Raw genomic sequence first — 16560 nt, 5'->3', positions numbered from 1 at the left:
GGGAAAAGAGACACGTGTGCTTCAAACGGCGCCTGCACACCTGAGTTCTTGAACGAAGGGGCTGGGGGCAGAGATGTCCATAAATGTGCGTTTTACTATATATTGAACATTTTATTGTTGCCCGTATAAAAGCATATGACTGAAAATAAATCATGTGAGGGCTACTTGCTGATGTAAACTTTCACTTCTTTTCCAATCCAGATCAAAACACTCGCATCACTAACAGAGAACGCAAGACTTCTCCCTCTATTTGCCTGTTTACTCCACCGCTTATCAGGAAAAACTACTGAAACGCCGCAGAAGGAAGCTTTGGTCTCTGGATACAACAGGAAAGCACACGGCTTTTGTGAGAAGGCTGGATTTCTGTTGTTGCATTTTCAGACCAGAGATTTATGCTTAGATTTTGGCTCACTTACAACCCATCATAATACTTTGCAGACAAAGTTATGCTCCTTTCCCAATGATCTAGTGACCTTAATCTCTAATATTTTGCGGTTTCCTGTTTGGGGAAATGATTGAGCAGCAGCCTAAGCTATTCCAGGCGGCCCGGCGTTCCCAGTTGGCCACTATCTGTCTTCGTTTTGAATGTTCTCCTGTTCACCAATCAAAAAAAAAAAATTTTTTTTTTAAAGAAGTTTCCCTACAGATGCTAAATCAATGAAACTCCTCCAAAGTGGCCCTCCACACTTCCTCTTCTGGCTGCCTTACTTATCTTCCTTCTATTACAGACTCCGGCAGGGCCAGCAGTCCTTTCTGCCGGAGGCAATTAGCGTGCCCCACCAGGGCCTGTCTCCCGAGCAGAAGGGAATTAATTTCACTAATATCCATCTCAGTCTCGGGTCATTCCCAAGGGTTTCTCCAAAGCTCAGCTGCAGAAGCAGAATTGAACTTGAGCTAAGGGGTGTATAGGTTCCAGCACTGTTGCTGACTGGAGGCAGAGTGGTCATCCTTTCACGGACGAGGCCTGCGCCCCAGCTGCCCATCTCACACTGTTTGTGGGAGCCCTTCCTCCTGGCGATTTTGCAGGAAGAGAAGGCAGTAAAGATGCTCAGGAAGCTGGAGTCCCCGGGGTCTGCCCGAAGAAGACTGTGGTAGAAAATAACTCGACCATTGAATGAAACAGTAGTCACTTCTGCCACCAAGTTAGGCTTCAGAAGGGACATATTTTGCTTCCAAGTGTAAGGAAAAGGGAAGACAATGAAAGAGGGAAAACGAACTTGGGATAAACACCCCCATGCGCCTGCCATTCGCCTACCAGCCGGTTCTGCCAAGACGCGTAAAGAAAAATGAGAATGGAGCAAAACAAGGTTGAGAGAGTGTACAGCGACTGTACAAACAATGTCTTCCAGCCAAAGAAAATTATGCCTGCTTTCTTGCAACTTAACTCTAAATAATTTCGTTGCTTTCCGAGGGGAACAAGAAGCAAAGCCAGCTTGAAAAAGATCCAGCAAGCCACCGCGCCAACTCTGGGATCTCTGAGAACAAATTAACTACCTAGAACAGCACACTTAAAATTACTTTTAATGATGACCAAAAGTAGTAGTTTGCCCCCAGTTTGAGTGGCACCATGGCTGGGGCCCCCGCCAGGGGTCCCTTGCTCTGCCTTCTTCTTACGGAGTCTGCTGTCATGGCCCTTTCCAGATAGATCCGCTCACCCCTCAAGCATCCCCTCTGATTGTCACCTGTAACTACATTCTGAACACCGGAAGTGTCCAGGAGCAGGCCTGCCACTCCCCCAGACAAGGCCCTCCAGGGACAAATGTCCTCCCTGGTTGTCAGAGTGTCAGCTTCAAGGCTACAGCAAGGGTCACGTCCAAAGAGCGGCACCTGCTTGCCAATGTGATTGTCCTACGGACGGGTAGGCCAAGAGGCCATTTCTTTCTTTCTCTTCCCACATCACTCAAGGGACCTAACTACATGTATCACACACAACCCACCGACAAGAAACAGCCCCACAGAGCAAACAAAAAGTGCCATCATTTCTAATAGTTAAGTCCATAGCTATTAATCCACACTAAACAATATAGTAGCCACTAGCCACGTGTGGCCAGTGGGCGCTTGAAACGTGACTACTCCAACTTGAGATATGCAACAAATCTATGAAACCCACTGGATTTTGAAGACTTAGTACAAAGAAAAGAATGTAAAATATCTCAATGATTTCTTAATACTGATTGCATGTTGATATGCTAATATTTTGGATATAATGGGTTAAAGAAAATGTTATCAAAACTAATTTCGCCTGTTTCTTTTTGTCTTCTTCATGGGCCTTTTAGAAAATTTAAATTTACATGGGTAGCTTGCATCCTGTGTGTATTGGGCAGCACCCATAGACCTTGGGTTTGGTACATCCTACAAAGGTAATCGGTCCCTTTGTCAACAGTTGCCAAATGACAACTGACGTGACGTGCAAAGATGGCCACGTTCAGAGCAGCACCCTGCAGGTCACGAAGCCGGATTAAGCTAATCGGAAACTAGTCTGCGTGGCGGCGTGGACAACGCTCCTGCAGCCTGGATGACGACAGGAGGGCTAGGCAGGAGCTGTAGGAAGGCCCTTTGCCATCAGGTCCCCACAGCGGCTCCCTGCTCCCCAGTATTATCACCACCTCTCAGGTTCAAAAACTAGGAGCACTGTCGTAGCACTGAGTGGACTGAGTGGGTCCATCAGGGATCCTAAGGGGAACCCTGGCTGGTATGGCTCAGTGGATTGAGTGCCAGCCTGCAAACCGAAAGCTCATGGGTTTGATTCCCGATCAGGGCACATTCCTAATACCATGTATAATTCCTAACGCCATGTAAATGCCATGTAAATAATGCCAACTGGCCAGTCCCCAGTTGGGGGCATGCAAGAGGCAACGGATTGTTTCTCTTGCACATCGATGTTTCTCTCCCTCTCTTTCTCCTTCCCTTCCCCTCTTTCCAAAAATAAATAAATAAAATCTTTTTTTAAAAAAGGTCTTAAGAGGAAAAATTGGCAAGGTGACTCCCTGCGGGGACTATGAAGTGTCCCTGCTACTCTACTGTCCTTTACTCCCAGGACCACCCGGCTGAAGTTATCCTGGCGGCCAGCAGAACGTAGGGTGGCCTTGTCATAGGAGACATGCTGGACAACCTGCAGAGGCGGCGGGGTGTAGGTGTCCGGAAGCTCCCATAGCAACATGGGCCGGGGGGAGGCAGGCCTTAGAGTGTCCGGTGAGCAGAGCCCTCAGCGAGGTACAGCCCACCTGGACTCGGGCTGGCCTTGAGATGCACCAGACCCACGGACATCCCCCTCCCCCACAACAAACTCGCCTTCCAGCGCGAGAGAAAGTTCTAGTTGTCTGTGAATGAAGATCCCTGTGCTTTTCTCTTAGCAGAAAACTGAGGGTAAGTAGGCACTCCTCCAAAGAGCCAGAAAAACTGTTTCTGCACGTCTACTTCCCACCTGGGCTTATCCACCCTCCAGGGAAAAGCAAAGTTAGCGACAGGATTGCAACCAGGCTGATCTCGTGAAAGGAGGAAAGTACCTGTTTGCACAGCTCGCTTTTCCTTACCGAATCAAAAACAAAAGCCCGACTAATGCTTTGTGCGCTTTAGGGTTTCATCTACGCAGGAAGACCTGCCCCCAGGCAGGTGCAATGTTCTCTGCCCCGTCCGCTCAATGGTGCTATTCACCAAAGCCACCCCATTAGCCTGCAATTAGCTTTTTTTTGTCCCCAAAGCACAACTTCCCCTTGTTTGGTAAGTAAAGCATCCCTTTCCATTTTCTTTGCCGAGAATGTCAAATAGGCTCCAAAGGATTGTGCAAGTCCTCTGTAACAAATACGGGGACTGTCGGGAGGCCAAAGAAACAGACATGAATATTCAGAATGGAAGATGCACGGGGAGACAGGAAAATCAAGACAGAGGATGCCAGGGGCTCCCGCCCAGGGCTCTCGTTTCAAAAAGCTTGCTTGACGTTCCTGGCTTCCACTCAGTCACGTGGCATTCGGTGCAGGAAGCCCGTGCTGTGGGGTTGACTGTCAGCCAGGGACGGACTCGGGAGTTTCTCCTCCTGAGCAGGTGCCATAGACGGCACCGACGGAGCCACGCAGGGGTGTAGTTGGGGGACTTCTACAGAGTGGGTCAGAAAAGCCAGGGGTGCAAAGCCCCTAGGAGGAGCCCTAGAGGTTGGAACCGGGGCTTCCTCGGGCATTGGTGGGGGTGGGGAGGTGCCTTCCCATCTGGACTAATGCCACTGAATGAAGTCACCAGGGCTCAGGGGAAGAAGAGGACACTGCAGCGGAGACAGCGCTGCGCCTGCAGTCACATCTTGTGGCAAATGGACTCGAGGATCACAGTCAGAAAAGCTGAGAGGCTGGCTTTGCACTCCGGCTCCTTGACACTTAGCATGTGACTCTAACTAGAGACCAAATAAGCTCCCCAGTGCCAATCCATACAGTAAACATCAGCAAAGCTTATGATCCTGTTTCCTTTGTTAAATAAAAAAGTAGAGCGTAACTATTCTCCTCCCACATGCCCGGGGAGGGTGCTGGGCACACACTGCTTTGGAGACCACCGTTTCCCAACGGTCCAGCCTTTTCGGACATGTGCGTCAGCGGTTTGCATCTTCTCCTGCTCTGCTGTGACCCACAGAACAGATGGAGAGGCCTGCTGACGGTTACTGCTCACGAGCTACTCCTCATTGTATCCAGAACAGAACACCCACCCCCTGCCCTCTCTCTATCTTTTCAAAGTCAAGTCAACTGACATGATAGCCTTTGTTTCATAGCAGCTGGATTTCAGAGCAACTGTATTTAAATGCAATCACCCCTTGGTATTCGCAGGGGATGGGCTACAGGTCCCCTGCAGATACCAAAATCTGAGGATGCCCAAGTCTCTTATGCAAAGTGGTATAGTATTTTCATATAACATACATACATTCTCCTGCATACCTTAAAGTACTGTAGGCTGCTTATAATTCCTAATACATTGTAAATGCCATGTAAATAGTCAGTATACTGTATTGTTTAGGGAATAATGACAAGCAAAAAAAAATGTCTGTACATGTTCGGTACAGATGCAACCATCATTGGCCTAACTACACAGGACATGTCAGCAACAACATAACTTTTCTCTTGAATATTTTTGATCCATGGTTGGTCGAATCTGCAGAGGCGGGGCCCGTCGCCGCAGTGGGCCAACCGTGTGCATTTCTGAGCTTATTGATTCTTAGATCCCTAGCAGCTGCGTAGCAAATGGCATTGCCACTGAACATCTTTCTCCTCGCACCGCCCTTGCCCTGCCATAGTTGGGCGATGCCAAAATGAAGTCAACTTTTCCTGCTGTCACAGATCGCAAATGGACCTTCTAATGTTTTGAGTGCAACCTACCTTCAAACAAAAGAAAACCCTTGTAAAACGATGACAGTGCTCACCACGCAAAGTGATTTAACATAAGCCGGGCCACGTGTCAGAATGCAGTATCAAAGGGCTTTCAAAAAGAGAGAGAAAAAAAAAAAACAAACGAAAAAGACATGGCGCTGCTCATTCGAACATTTCATCCCAACATAAATTTAAAGAACAGACAAGAAAATGTGTCAAAAGCATGGCAAGTTTGGGTGAAATCAAAGTCTGTCTTATAATATATGGTTAGTCTCTTTTCCCTGTATTCTTTGAAATGCTTAAAAATCAAAGAAGCCCAGACGTATGTCTCATAAAAAAGAAAAAGCTGATGCTACTCTTGCACTTGGATTGTAACTGAAGCAGGTAAAGTGAATTCACAAGGCACTCTGCAGTATAAATGTACATTATTTATTTGCCTGTGAAGTGGCGGCTGCTTATCCATAGGCTCTGATTACATAAAACAAATGTCCCAGGATTAACTTCCCCCTTTTCCGCTATGCTTCACTGGGAGCTAAGCCACTTCCTCCTCCCAGACATTGTTTTAGCCAGCAGCAGTGGCATCCCTTGCTTTGTCTTCAAAGGGTCTGGAAGAAAGTCATCACATCAGCTTACAGTCAACAAAGCCAGACTTTTCCCATCAAGGTTTCACGGAAGCTAGGGATCCAACTGTGCGGCTGAACAATCAGGCCGATTTAAGTGTTACATTTTTCTTGGTATGCTAGACACTTATCCAATCGAGTTTCCTGGTCACTTTCACTATTGACATTTTGCTGTCAGAAGATGTTATGAAGGAAAATGCCACAAGCAATTAGAATGACTGCTAAAATGACTTCGTTTTACTAGAAATATTTATGTTTCAAACTTCGAAGTCACATCCATTAATCAGGAACTGCCTATTTCTAAATGAAGACCTTTTGATAGCCTAGGACAAGTACATAAAACTCTAACGACCTGGGTGTTGAGATTTCAGTCTGGTGGTGAAGCTGAGAAACGTTAAGATCCCGAATTCTGAAGATGCAATTAGTTGAAACTTAATGAGCTGCAGAATGATAAGTGACAGGGAAATGTAACTTTATAGTTACAATTTCCTGACTACATGAACTTTTAAACACAGCCAACTAAGCCCTGCCCCAGGGCAATTTAGCCTTTCAGAGTCTAATAATGTGGAACTTAAAACCTGGCATTTGGAGATGGTGCCTCTCAAAATTATGGTGGTCTTCTAGACAACTTAGTAACAGAGACAGCCTCATATCCAAGGTCATTGTTTTTGCTTTGAATACAAATGGGCTTTATGTATAGGGCTGTGGCTCCTGTTTGTTTAAATGGAGGTTTCACACAGGAAATGCAACACACGTGCTCACACACTCACACACATACTCACACTCACGTTTTCATGTCTCTGAAAATATAGTGCATATATTTTTAGAATGGCAAAAACTATAAACAGACAAAGAAAGAGGTTCAAAACCTATTCTGAATCTTTAGCGAGAACCTTTGCAAGAACAATGTAACCTCTCTCTCTATCAGAAAGTACTGAAGACCCGGGGACCTCTACGAAGAGCAGGGTTTTCAAAGCCAACAGCTCTAATGGAGTATGAGTTGTACTTCTTAGATTTTAGACATGCCCTATCCATCCCATGAAGCATTTTGTTAGTGTTAAAATCAGGATAACACCTTACAATCAGTGTATAAGAGTGGTTTGGTTTTTATTTATTAAAAAATGCTGCTTGACCTGGCTGGCATAGCTCAGTGGATTGAGCGCGGGCTGCGAAAACAAAGTGTCGCAGGTTCGATCCCCAGTCAGGGTACATGCCTGGGTTGCAGGCCATGACTCCCCGCAACCGCACATTGATGTTTCTCTCTCTCTTTCTCCCTCCCTTCCTTCTCCAAAAATAAATAAATAAAATCTTTTAAAAAAATACTGCTTGAAAGAGGAAGGAATACAACATACATAATCAATGTAATTAGTGTGGCAAATCACTTGCACTTAGTAAAATGAAAGATGAGTTTATTATAAAGACAGCTTATGGAATAACAAACCATCTGTCTTTCTATCACTTTGTACTTTTTTTCTCTCCCTGTATTCCACCTTTGTTCCCTCCCTCATCCATCCTACCCTTCTCCGTCTCTTCATCCTACCCTTCTTTTCTTTCTTCCCAGTTCATTGCACACTACTGCGTGGTAGCTGCTATGCTGGGATAGTTGCTATGCTGAATCAGAACTTTGGTGGAGCGGGCCATGATCAGGTATTGTTTGCAAGCTTTCCAGGTGCTTCTAGTGAAAAAGGACCAAAGCGCAGCACCAAACCTAGGACATGTGGAGGGAGGGGCTAAATCGGTTCCATGTTGGTAATGAATTCTAGCATACAGCGGAGGCAAATAAACAACATCTACAGGTGTTTGACTTTCTCAGACTTTTCATGGCTAAATTCTACCAAAATGTAAGTTTGTAACAGGGTACAGCCAAGGGAGGGCCCCAAATGGGGATTTGTAATGGGGTCCAGAACTCAGGATGTTCAGGAAATATTAGAAAAATATGTACATATAGGATGCCCTCACCCCCACAAGTCTGAGCTGGGGGATGGGATGCATGGAGCAGGGCCATTGAAAGTTGTTTTGAATAGCAACAGTTTTGCAGATAACTTCTAGAATGGTCAGTTAACATGACCTTTAAGTGGTTTCATGGATATGTTAAACAACTGTGGCCATGCTTTGAACCAGGGGGATGGGAGTGACTTCAACCCATGATGTTAGGGGGAGGCAACTCCTTCTGGGTACACCACCTACACAAAAGCTTGCAATGATTGGCTCCACGCCTTGGGCCTACGCCTGCCCGGACTTACTATGGCAGCCCAGTAAAGCTGAAAGAATTACTGGGAATGCTGGCAGGTGTAACTGATTGTGGGAGGAGTCAGCAATGGGGCTGCACAGGAAGATTGGCGCTGGGATTTAAACCCAGGCACCGTAATCATGCGCGGCTTTTTGGGGGGGACCATGCAGCTTTAGGGTGCTCCCTTTTGCCATGTGGCTTAGGAAGCAGGAGAGACTTTGCCTGGAAGAAAAGGGGTGAAAGGACTCTTGCTGGTGGGCCATGAGAAGGTGCCCCATGGTTGTGGATTAACTGGAGATCCATCATGGCGGCAACACAGCTGATGGTGCTGGAACCGAGGGGCTGCCTGAACCACGGACTTATATGTATCTTTTCCTGATAAGGTACCTGGACTGGGCAAAGGGGAAAAGGTAGGGCTATGCGTTTGTGGGTATTCTAAAGGAATTCAGTATTTTTAACGAAGACATTAAATCATTATTCTAAGTCTATATAACTTTTTAAATAAGTAATCCCTTTCCTTTTCACCAATCTCTGGCATTGAGAGACGTCTTTCCCTGGTGGCGGGCAAGGCGAACCTAGTCCCTGGGGGGTGCCCTGGAGCACAAGGCGGGGTCCATTCGGTGATAGCATATCATTCACCCCTGCTCCCCGAGTTTGTTCTGTAACAAGTCCATAATAAAAAATCACCTAACACACAAGTAAACAGGCCTGTTCTTTCGTTCTATTGGTCTGTTCTCCAGCCCGTGCTATTCTGTCCCGATTACTGCAGTCCACAGGAAGTCTTCAAGACAGCAGTGTCATTTCTCGGACTTGCTCTTCTCTTTGAGCATTGAGTTGGCTGTTCTGAGTTTCTTGCCTCTCCAAAGAAACTTTAAAATTATTTCATCAATATCCATAAAAGTAACTCACTACCATTTTAACTGGAATTACATTGAGTGAATGTAGATCAAGCCGTGAAGAATGGCAGTTACCCAGATGAGCCCTAAAAATCCCGACACGACCGTGACCTGACTGAATCATGAAGCCTTCCAATAGCCCCACAGATTATTTCTCGTTCTAGCCACTTTGGAAATTGCTAACCTGGTACTTCAGTTTATCACCCACACATCTGAAACCACCGAATAGAAAATGGTTTTGTGTACTCATCCCTATAGGTCATTACAAGAAAAGGGTAATGTTTCCATGTAGTCCACCCAGGAACTGGTGTGCTGGAGGAGTTCTATTAGTGCCCAGAAACCAAGGAGGGTCTTCCTCTGCCCGTCAGGGACACTCCACATTGGCTAAAATGAAGGCAGTACTGGAAAAAGACCTCCAGGTTCCTGTGAATAGAAACGTGTGCATTATTTTCTACGACAAGTTAGCACTGAGTCTTATGTAAATACCACTTTGAGGGTACTAATGTTTTAAGCCAACCTACATACGTTGTTCTGATTCCAGGGCGTCTACAGTGAGGTGCGCCACCATTGCAGACCAGCCGAAGCTGATCTCCGCCCTGAGGGCTCTGCTGGTGGGGGAAACGAGCATGCTGCCTCCACAGCGGCCGCCTGGGGGTGTGCCCTCAGGCCAGCAGAGTAGTCATTCTCTTTCTTTACGGAAAGGTGCTTTATCTGCACCACTAATCTATTCTCTTTTTTTTCTGACAACTGAGTCAGAGTTTCAAAGTTTAGGAGATGCTCTGATTTCCTTGGAATTCGTATTGGCAGGTGTAGGATACGTGGGAAACAGGGACAGAGATGTTTAGATGTCTTTAATCAATGTATTCTCTATCAGTCCAGTGGACACTCGATGGCAATCAGCCCATATCAGGTGAACCGATGGTATAAACTCTCCTTGGCTGAGAAAGGAATCACGTTCTAGTTAAATGTATACAGCGGAAACGTGTGTCTCCCAAGGGCACCAAAAAAAAAAAAATGTGCTCGGGAACTTCCCTATCGTGCTCTCCACTCTGCATGCCACTGACGTTAGATTATTTTCAAGAAGTGCTGTGCGTCTACAGATGCGAACTCTATACTAGAGGCAGGGCCACAGCATGGACCTTCTAGGTCCGACACCAGTCAACACAATCTGGTGATTGTGCATCTGGCCAGAAACTCCCTGGGCGGTACTGAGGGTTGTGCACCGAACACCACCCCCAAGGGGCACGACTCTTAACCCAGACATTGTAGAAATGAGTATCAGAAAATGGCAGTGAAGAGTTTAGATCACATGGAAGCAGTACGTGAGGACAATTTTTGACAGAGGGGAATGAAGTGTGGTGAAGAGAGACCGGCTTTTTTCTAATTGACGCAGAGGTGTGTTGGCCCCTGGCAGCTCTCGTTTTTGTTCGTCCCAACGTTATCCTTGCCTCTGCCTGGAAATAGAGAGAAAGTGAACTGTCTCACGGGGTGGTCTCCTCTCTCATTTAAACACACTTCTCCTGCCTGGTTGCCCCACAGACCACGCCTGGGACGGGGGTGAGCAGCCCCGGAGGATCCAGGGAGATGAGAAGGGAAGTGGGGGGGAGAAGAAGAGGACTTGCCCTACTACACTGGCTCTCGGTGTCCACCCTCTTCCTTAGAGTTCGGGAGCCCAGGAGTCCTTTGCCCGAACCCTCGGGGCTTCCTGTCCACAACTTCGCTCTCGTCTGTCGCCTCCAGCAGCAAAGCGGGCGGTACGTACACCTCCATCGGGTAACTCCGTGGCAGGCATTGCACGCCTCCGAGGACCCTTCCGCACTCATCGCTTCGACCCGACACCCTCGCCCAGTGTGTGGCTGGCTGAGGATGCTAGGAAAACTGCGTGTAAGCACCATGAATGAAGTCAATCGTTAGGCAAAAGACACTTTTTGAATAACCAGTTGATGTCATTCATCCCTGACTCCACTGCGATGACTGTAACACACCAAACAATAAGGGGGCATTGGCTTACCCAAGGCCGCACCTTCCCATCTCCCCTGTGATTTCTCTTCTCAAGGAAGAAGGAGAGGTGGCGGGTGCCTAGAATCTCATTTTAGGAACTGTCAGGGTAAGTGACTTCATTAGAAAGTAAAACGGCAAAACTTTTCATTCGAAGCATTCAAACAGTGAGTGGGTTGTTATTTATATTTGTAAAGCACCATAAAAGTCAGCATAAATAGAAGTTGGAAGACATCAAAGAAGAAAAGTCACCTCTGCTCTGGATAATCCGAAAAGTTCCTAAAATAGTGACTGAAATAGCTCTCTTACCTTATAATTGTTCATGAGTTCGGCTAACCACGGCAGAGCTGACCACATGGAGCTTCCCTCCAAGTGCTTTTTAACTTCGGACCCATCGTTAAAAGTATGGTTTCCCACGTGGATGGCTCGTCTCACTTCTGAGAGGGCCAAAAATTTCCTAAAGTAACTATATTCCTCAGGTTCCTGGTGGAAAGGGGCACCAGAAAGATATTAGGGAGCATGGAGAGCCCAACGCTGTCTAAGTTTCAAGTTTCTTGTAACATAACATCCTAATGAACAAGATACAGCACAACAGACAGCTCCCCTGCCTCCACCCTGAACGTTTTAACCTGGGGGTTTGTGTTCATTTAAATTTTACTAACAACAAATCTGGACGCTCTGAGACTCTTAGAGCCAATACCCAATTTGCAAATGCTGGAATTTCCCTTTTTAGAACGTAATCGTTTACATTCTGTGACTCCAAGGAACAGTCCCATGGGAAGGGAACACAGGGAAAGTGGAAGAGGGGAGATTATCAGGGTCCATTTGCTCCTTGCCTGAGGGTCTATGGAAAGAAGATCCAATGAGCACAGGGCCCAGGGTGACAAACGGATGGTTTCTTTTCTTTGTTCTGTTTATCAAAACCACACACACACCATAATCAGCTGACCATCATTTCAGGGGAAGATAGGGAATGTAAAAACAGATGATGACTTTTTGAGGCACATGAGACAAAAGAAAAGCTATCCATGAGCCCTATTTTTAAAACAATACTGCGTGCAAGTCTCTGTAATAGTCATTAAACTAAAATAAAAAGGATTAAATGTTGCTTTAAAAAGTCACAAAAGGAGCTCGGGCTGCGAACCAAAGTGTCGCAGGTTCAATTCCCAGCCAGGGTACATGCCTGGGTTGCAGGCCATAACCCCCAACAACCGCACAGTGATGTTTCTCTCTCTCTCTAGCTCCCTCCCTTCCCTCTCTAAAAATAAATAAATAAAATCTTTAAAAAAAGTTACAAAAGGATGAAAAACTCATCAGAGTTTGAGATCAACTGTTTCGTGCATCAGCAATAACTGTGCTAACTGTGGATTATTACTTTGAAAAAATCAAATAAAAAATTTTGTGTCTCTTTTGATACCATATATTTTTTTTTTCTCTTGGTAAACTCTAAAACCACAAAGCTGGCAAATTCTGTTGATGTTAGCTTTAAATTTTATTTACAGAATAGTGTATAAATAAGGTAATTTTTACAAACAGAATGGATTGTCCTATACACTAGACAACGATTAATACAACCCAAATTCCCACTTTGGCTCACTTTGCCTTATTTGATTAGTTCTATACAAAACACATCACCTCTGGCCTACTTTTATGAAAGAAACTACTTGAATAGTTTGAGAAATACTCCAGCAGGCTCAAAGCGAGGCCCAGACTAGGTGCAAGAAACATCTTAAGTTATAAGGAAGACAAAGCAAGTACCTTTGTAAAGATTTTGGCAGCTTTGATGACCCAAGCTGTCTTAAAAACAGAACAAATAATGTGGGCATTTTCAAGAAACTCACTACAGGCTCAGAACCCTGGGGCCTGACCCTCAGAAACGTGGTCCCAGCCTCTGCCCTTCACAAAGGAATTTGTGTAAACAAGCTCTTTTGGGGGAAAATTGTGTTAATTGGAGCTTGTTTTGAGCTATGTAGAATATCACACATTCTCGATGGTCAGATGGGGAAAAAAATCCTACAGATGAAAAGACCAAATAATGCAATACAGTTTGGCCATGTTTGTCTAGTATCAAGTCAACTATAATATTTCCCAAATCGAAAGAAGTCTGGTGTTGCTAAAAGTTTTAAGCCAACACTACCATGGTTTTTGAAATGTCCTTACCACGCACTGTACAATGTTAGACAGGTCAGGACATCCTGTGACATTCACCATGTAAGCATTGTCACCGGTTAGCACTCTATTGAATACCTAGGTCGGGAGAGAAGGGAGAAAGAAAGAAAGAAAACATCTGGGTGGGTGAAAATGCATGGGCATTCGTCATTTCATTTCTTCCATACCTATTTCACTTTTTCACTCTTCCGTTCAACAGCCACTCATTGCACACCTCCCCTGTGCTGGACACTGTCCTAGACATTGGGGAAAGGGCAGTGACCAAAGACAGACCTGAAGTCCTTCCTTGTGGAGCACATATTCTAGATGGGGACGATAAACTAGCATGAATGGGTACAATAAGTAGTATGTTAAGGAGTGATAAGTGCTAAGGAGAAAACAAAAAAGGAGGGAAGGAGGAAGCACCATGGGAACGCGTGGGCACATGTATATGCATGCACTTACGGGACACGTACCAAGTGGCACTGGAGCAAAGACCAATTGGGAGGAGCGAGCAAGCCACACAGACAACTAGGGCAAGCACATTCCGGGCAGAGGAAACGGCAAGTCCAAGGCTTCGACTATGAGAGCGAGCCTTGTGGGGGAGGGTTGCCTTGACATGGACCGTTGACCGCTGGGCCACAGAATGAGGACGGAGGACAGAGGATGTGGATATGAATGCACGTGTGTGGAGCTGAACTGTAACGGCCAGGTCACCGGCAAAGGGCGAGCGCACTCAGCTTGGCTGTCAGCTTTCCAGTCACGTTCGGCTGCTGAGGGGTGGCACGGAATGGCTGAGAGGTGCCTTCAGCGGAAAGCGCTAGAGGAGGCGCCAAAGGCTTGGAACCGTGCATAATGACTGACCTTGGCTTTACATTGGGTAATCAGAGAAATTAAGACTTGAGAGCGTTAGGGATCCTGGGGAGGTAGTAAGATCAACGAACGGAAAGATGATATGGCTGCATGGCGGTTGTCTGAGCTGGTATATTCACAGACACGAGCTACGAGGGTGGGAGGTAGTTGGAAGAAGATATTTGAATCGGAGGCTGTGGAACAATTGTTGGCTCTCGGCAGGGACAATGGGAATGAGCAGCTAAGGTAAAGAAGAGACGAGATCCCTGAAAGGGAGGAGATTCGGGAACTGAGGGACAGATGACTACCAGAATCATGAATGTGGGTACTGCAGTCCCCAGGACAAGAGGATGCTGGGGAGGGTGACAGTGAGGGGGGTGGTCAAATATGTGTGAAGAATGGAAAGGAGGGAGCCAGGGGGTGGTAGATAACTCTAAGAGGAAGTGGGGGGGGGGCATTGAGGACAAGAGGGTTAAAGTGCATTGCTTTACGAGACAGGGAGCATGAACGGGAAGCAGCAACGAGGAATCAGAAGGACACTTCCGCTACCTGTGAACCAAGCGGTGCAGAGGAGGGAAGAGAGGGAAACGGCCCTGACTTGAGGCGGCTGCAGAGAACGAATCAGCAGCATCGGGGAGAAAACAGGTGTGGGGGTAGAGGACGGAGAGGAAGGGAAAGTCACAGAAGAGACTGAGGACCTGGGGAGTTTTGGGGTGAGGACACCGAGTCCTAAGGGGCTCTTGTAAAAGGACTTTAAGAAATGAATTCGGAACATTTTCAAAACCATCCATCAAGTATAAATGTAGGCATCTTACGAGGTAAGATGTCAGTATCCTGATTTTACAAGTGAGGAAACTGAGGCACGTAGAGGTCAAGGCACCGGCCAAGGACAACGCCTGAACGATGTCAGAGGTGAGAGTCGAACTCTGACCCTGACCCCGTGTGCAACCACGCACACAGACCAGCTCCCCGACAGTCAGACCGAGGTGTCTCCCATTCTGCAATTCTTCCTGGCCATGCTTTGGGGTTTAATTTAAAATTTCATCATCTGATTAGATTATTATGTTTTTCAAACATGAAGCAACTTAAATGTATCCAAGTTACCACTGCCACAGGTTTCGGGACCAAGTATTGTATTAAAAGCACGATCGCTGCGGAAAGCGGGGCGTGGGGTGGGTAATAGGCGTGCCCTCGCAGCACTGGCTCAGGGCCACTGCCTCCGGCTGTGCGGACTGTGCAGGACGTGGGGACGTCTGGCCGAGGGGTGAGATGGGGCAGACAACTGGCCAAAGTTCTGCTTGCCAAGCTGGGTAATCTGGCTTGGGGCTGCGAGTGGAGAAATGGCCACTTCTTATCCTCGTACAATGGCGGCATCTGCCTGCCAAACCCTAAACCCACAAGACTTTGTCAGTCCAGAGGTGTCTTTTCCTCATGTGTTCACTCAGAGGGGACAGTGCAGGCCAGCACTGGTCCTGAATGTTTGCAGCATTTTTGGAATTCATCTTTAGAAATTATCCTTGACACCAAGAAGAACATAAACTCAACATTTAAGAATGGATTTAATTCCGAAGCATCAAAGATCATTGGCTGTCAATCAAATAAGGAAGGTTGTCAAGACCTGTGCAATCCAGTTTTAATTCAAAACTTGGTTCCCAAAGAGAACTCTGTGACCCAGAACCCTGTCAGGGTGAGAAAGATAATACAGGACCAGAGATAGGTTTGTGTGCATCTTGTAGAATTGTTAAGATGTCCCAGGATTTTTACAGAAAGCCTGAAAAGTATCACAGAAGAACTACTGGGGTGGGAATCAGGGAAGGAGACAATTCTACCCCCAGACCGCCCACAACCTGTTAGGTGGCTTTGGGCAATTGATTACATCTCTTCGGATGTGTGCATCAGTGTCAGGGGAAAAAAAGACGATCTTTCAAATTCCCTCCAGCTCTGAGCTACTATTCTTTGATTAACTAAATCATTTTAAGGGATCAAAGCATCAAACAGTCTTCATTATTTAGGCTTGAGATGTCAAAACCCAGTTTTCTCTTGGGTTTCAGGATTTCTTGCAGTTTCCATGGCAGACATTGAAACATATTTGACCACTACTTGCTGACTCCCTTAAGTATCATTTTATCTATTTCTTTTGAAAAAGCAAAGGTCTTTACGTTGTAATTCATCACTCAAGGCACTGCATACCTTCAAGGGTTTGGGGGTTTTGTGTGTTTATTTGTTTTCTGATGAATCTGGTTCCAGAGAGACCCTATTGAACCTCATGGGCCACCTTCTTACTATCTCCGAATATACGACAGGCTTGAACTTTTCCGCAGTGTCAGGGCATCACACACAGCAAACATTGCTTTGCTTTCTTTATCCCTTTGGGCCTATGAACCGTTCTTGCTCTTGACATTGCTCAGTCACTGTATGCTTCGCCAAACCCACCAAATGTCTCACTGGCAGACTGGTCTAACAGGATGTAAATT

At 46.2% G+C, this 16560-nt stretch overlaps 1 protein-coding gene across 2 annotated transcripts in view; it reads right to left on the bottom strand.

The window, feature by feature from the left end:
• CPVL (carboxypeptidase vitellogenic like) overlaps positions 1–16560 on the bottom strand; it is a 105152-nt gene that overhangs the window by 27785 nt on the left and 60807 nt on the right. The window contains exons 10-11 of one of the 2 annotated variants that reach the window (XM_045828009.1): positions 13247–13333; positions 11396–11569 (exon numbers count right to left, since the gene is read on the bottom strand). The exons of the other annotated variant lie outside the window; for it this stretch is intronic. Coding sequence (XP_045683965.1) covers positions 11396–11569; positions 13247–13333 — 261 coding nt within the window. The remainder of the gene's footprint in view (positions 1–11395; positions 11570–13246; positions 13334–16560) is intronic. 2 annotated transcript variants of the gene reach the window in all.

Source organism: Phyllostomus hastatus, unplaced genomic scaffold, assembly GCF_019186645.2.
Source record: "Phyllostomus hastatus isolate PE091 unplaced genomic scaffold, TTU_PhHast_1.1 phas_scaffold_78, whole genome shotgun sequence".
NCBI classification, from domain to species: Eukaryota; Metazoa; Chordata; class Mammalia; order Chiroptera; family Phyllostomidae; genus Phyllostomus; species Phyllostomus hastatus.
The sequence above is the reverse complement of the archived record's forward strand: the minus strand, read 5'-3'. Positions and strand labels throughout refer to the sequence as shown.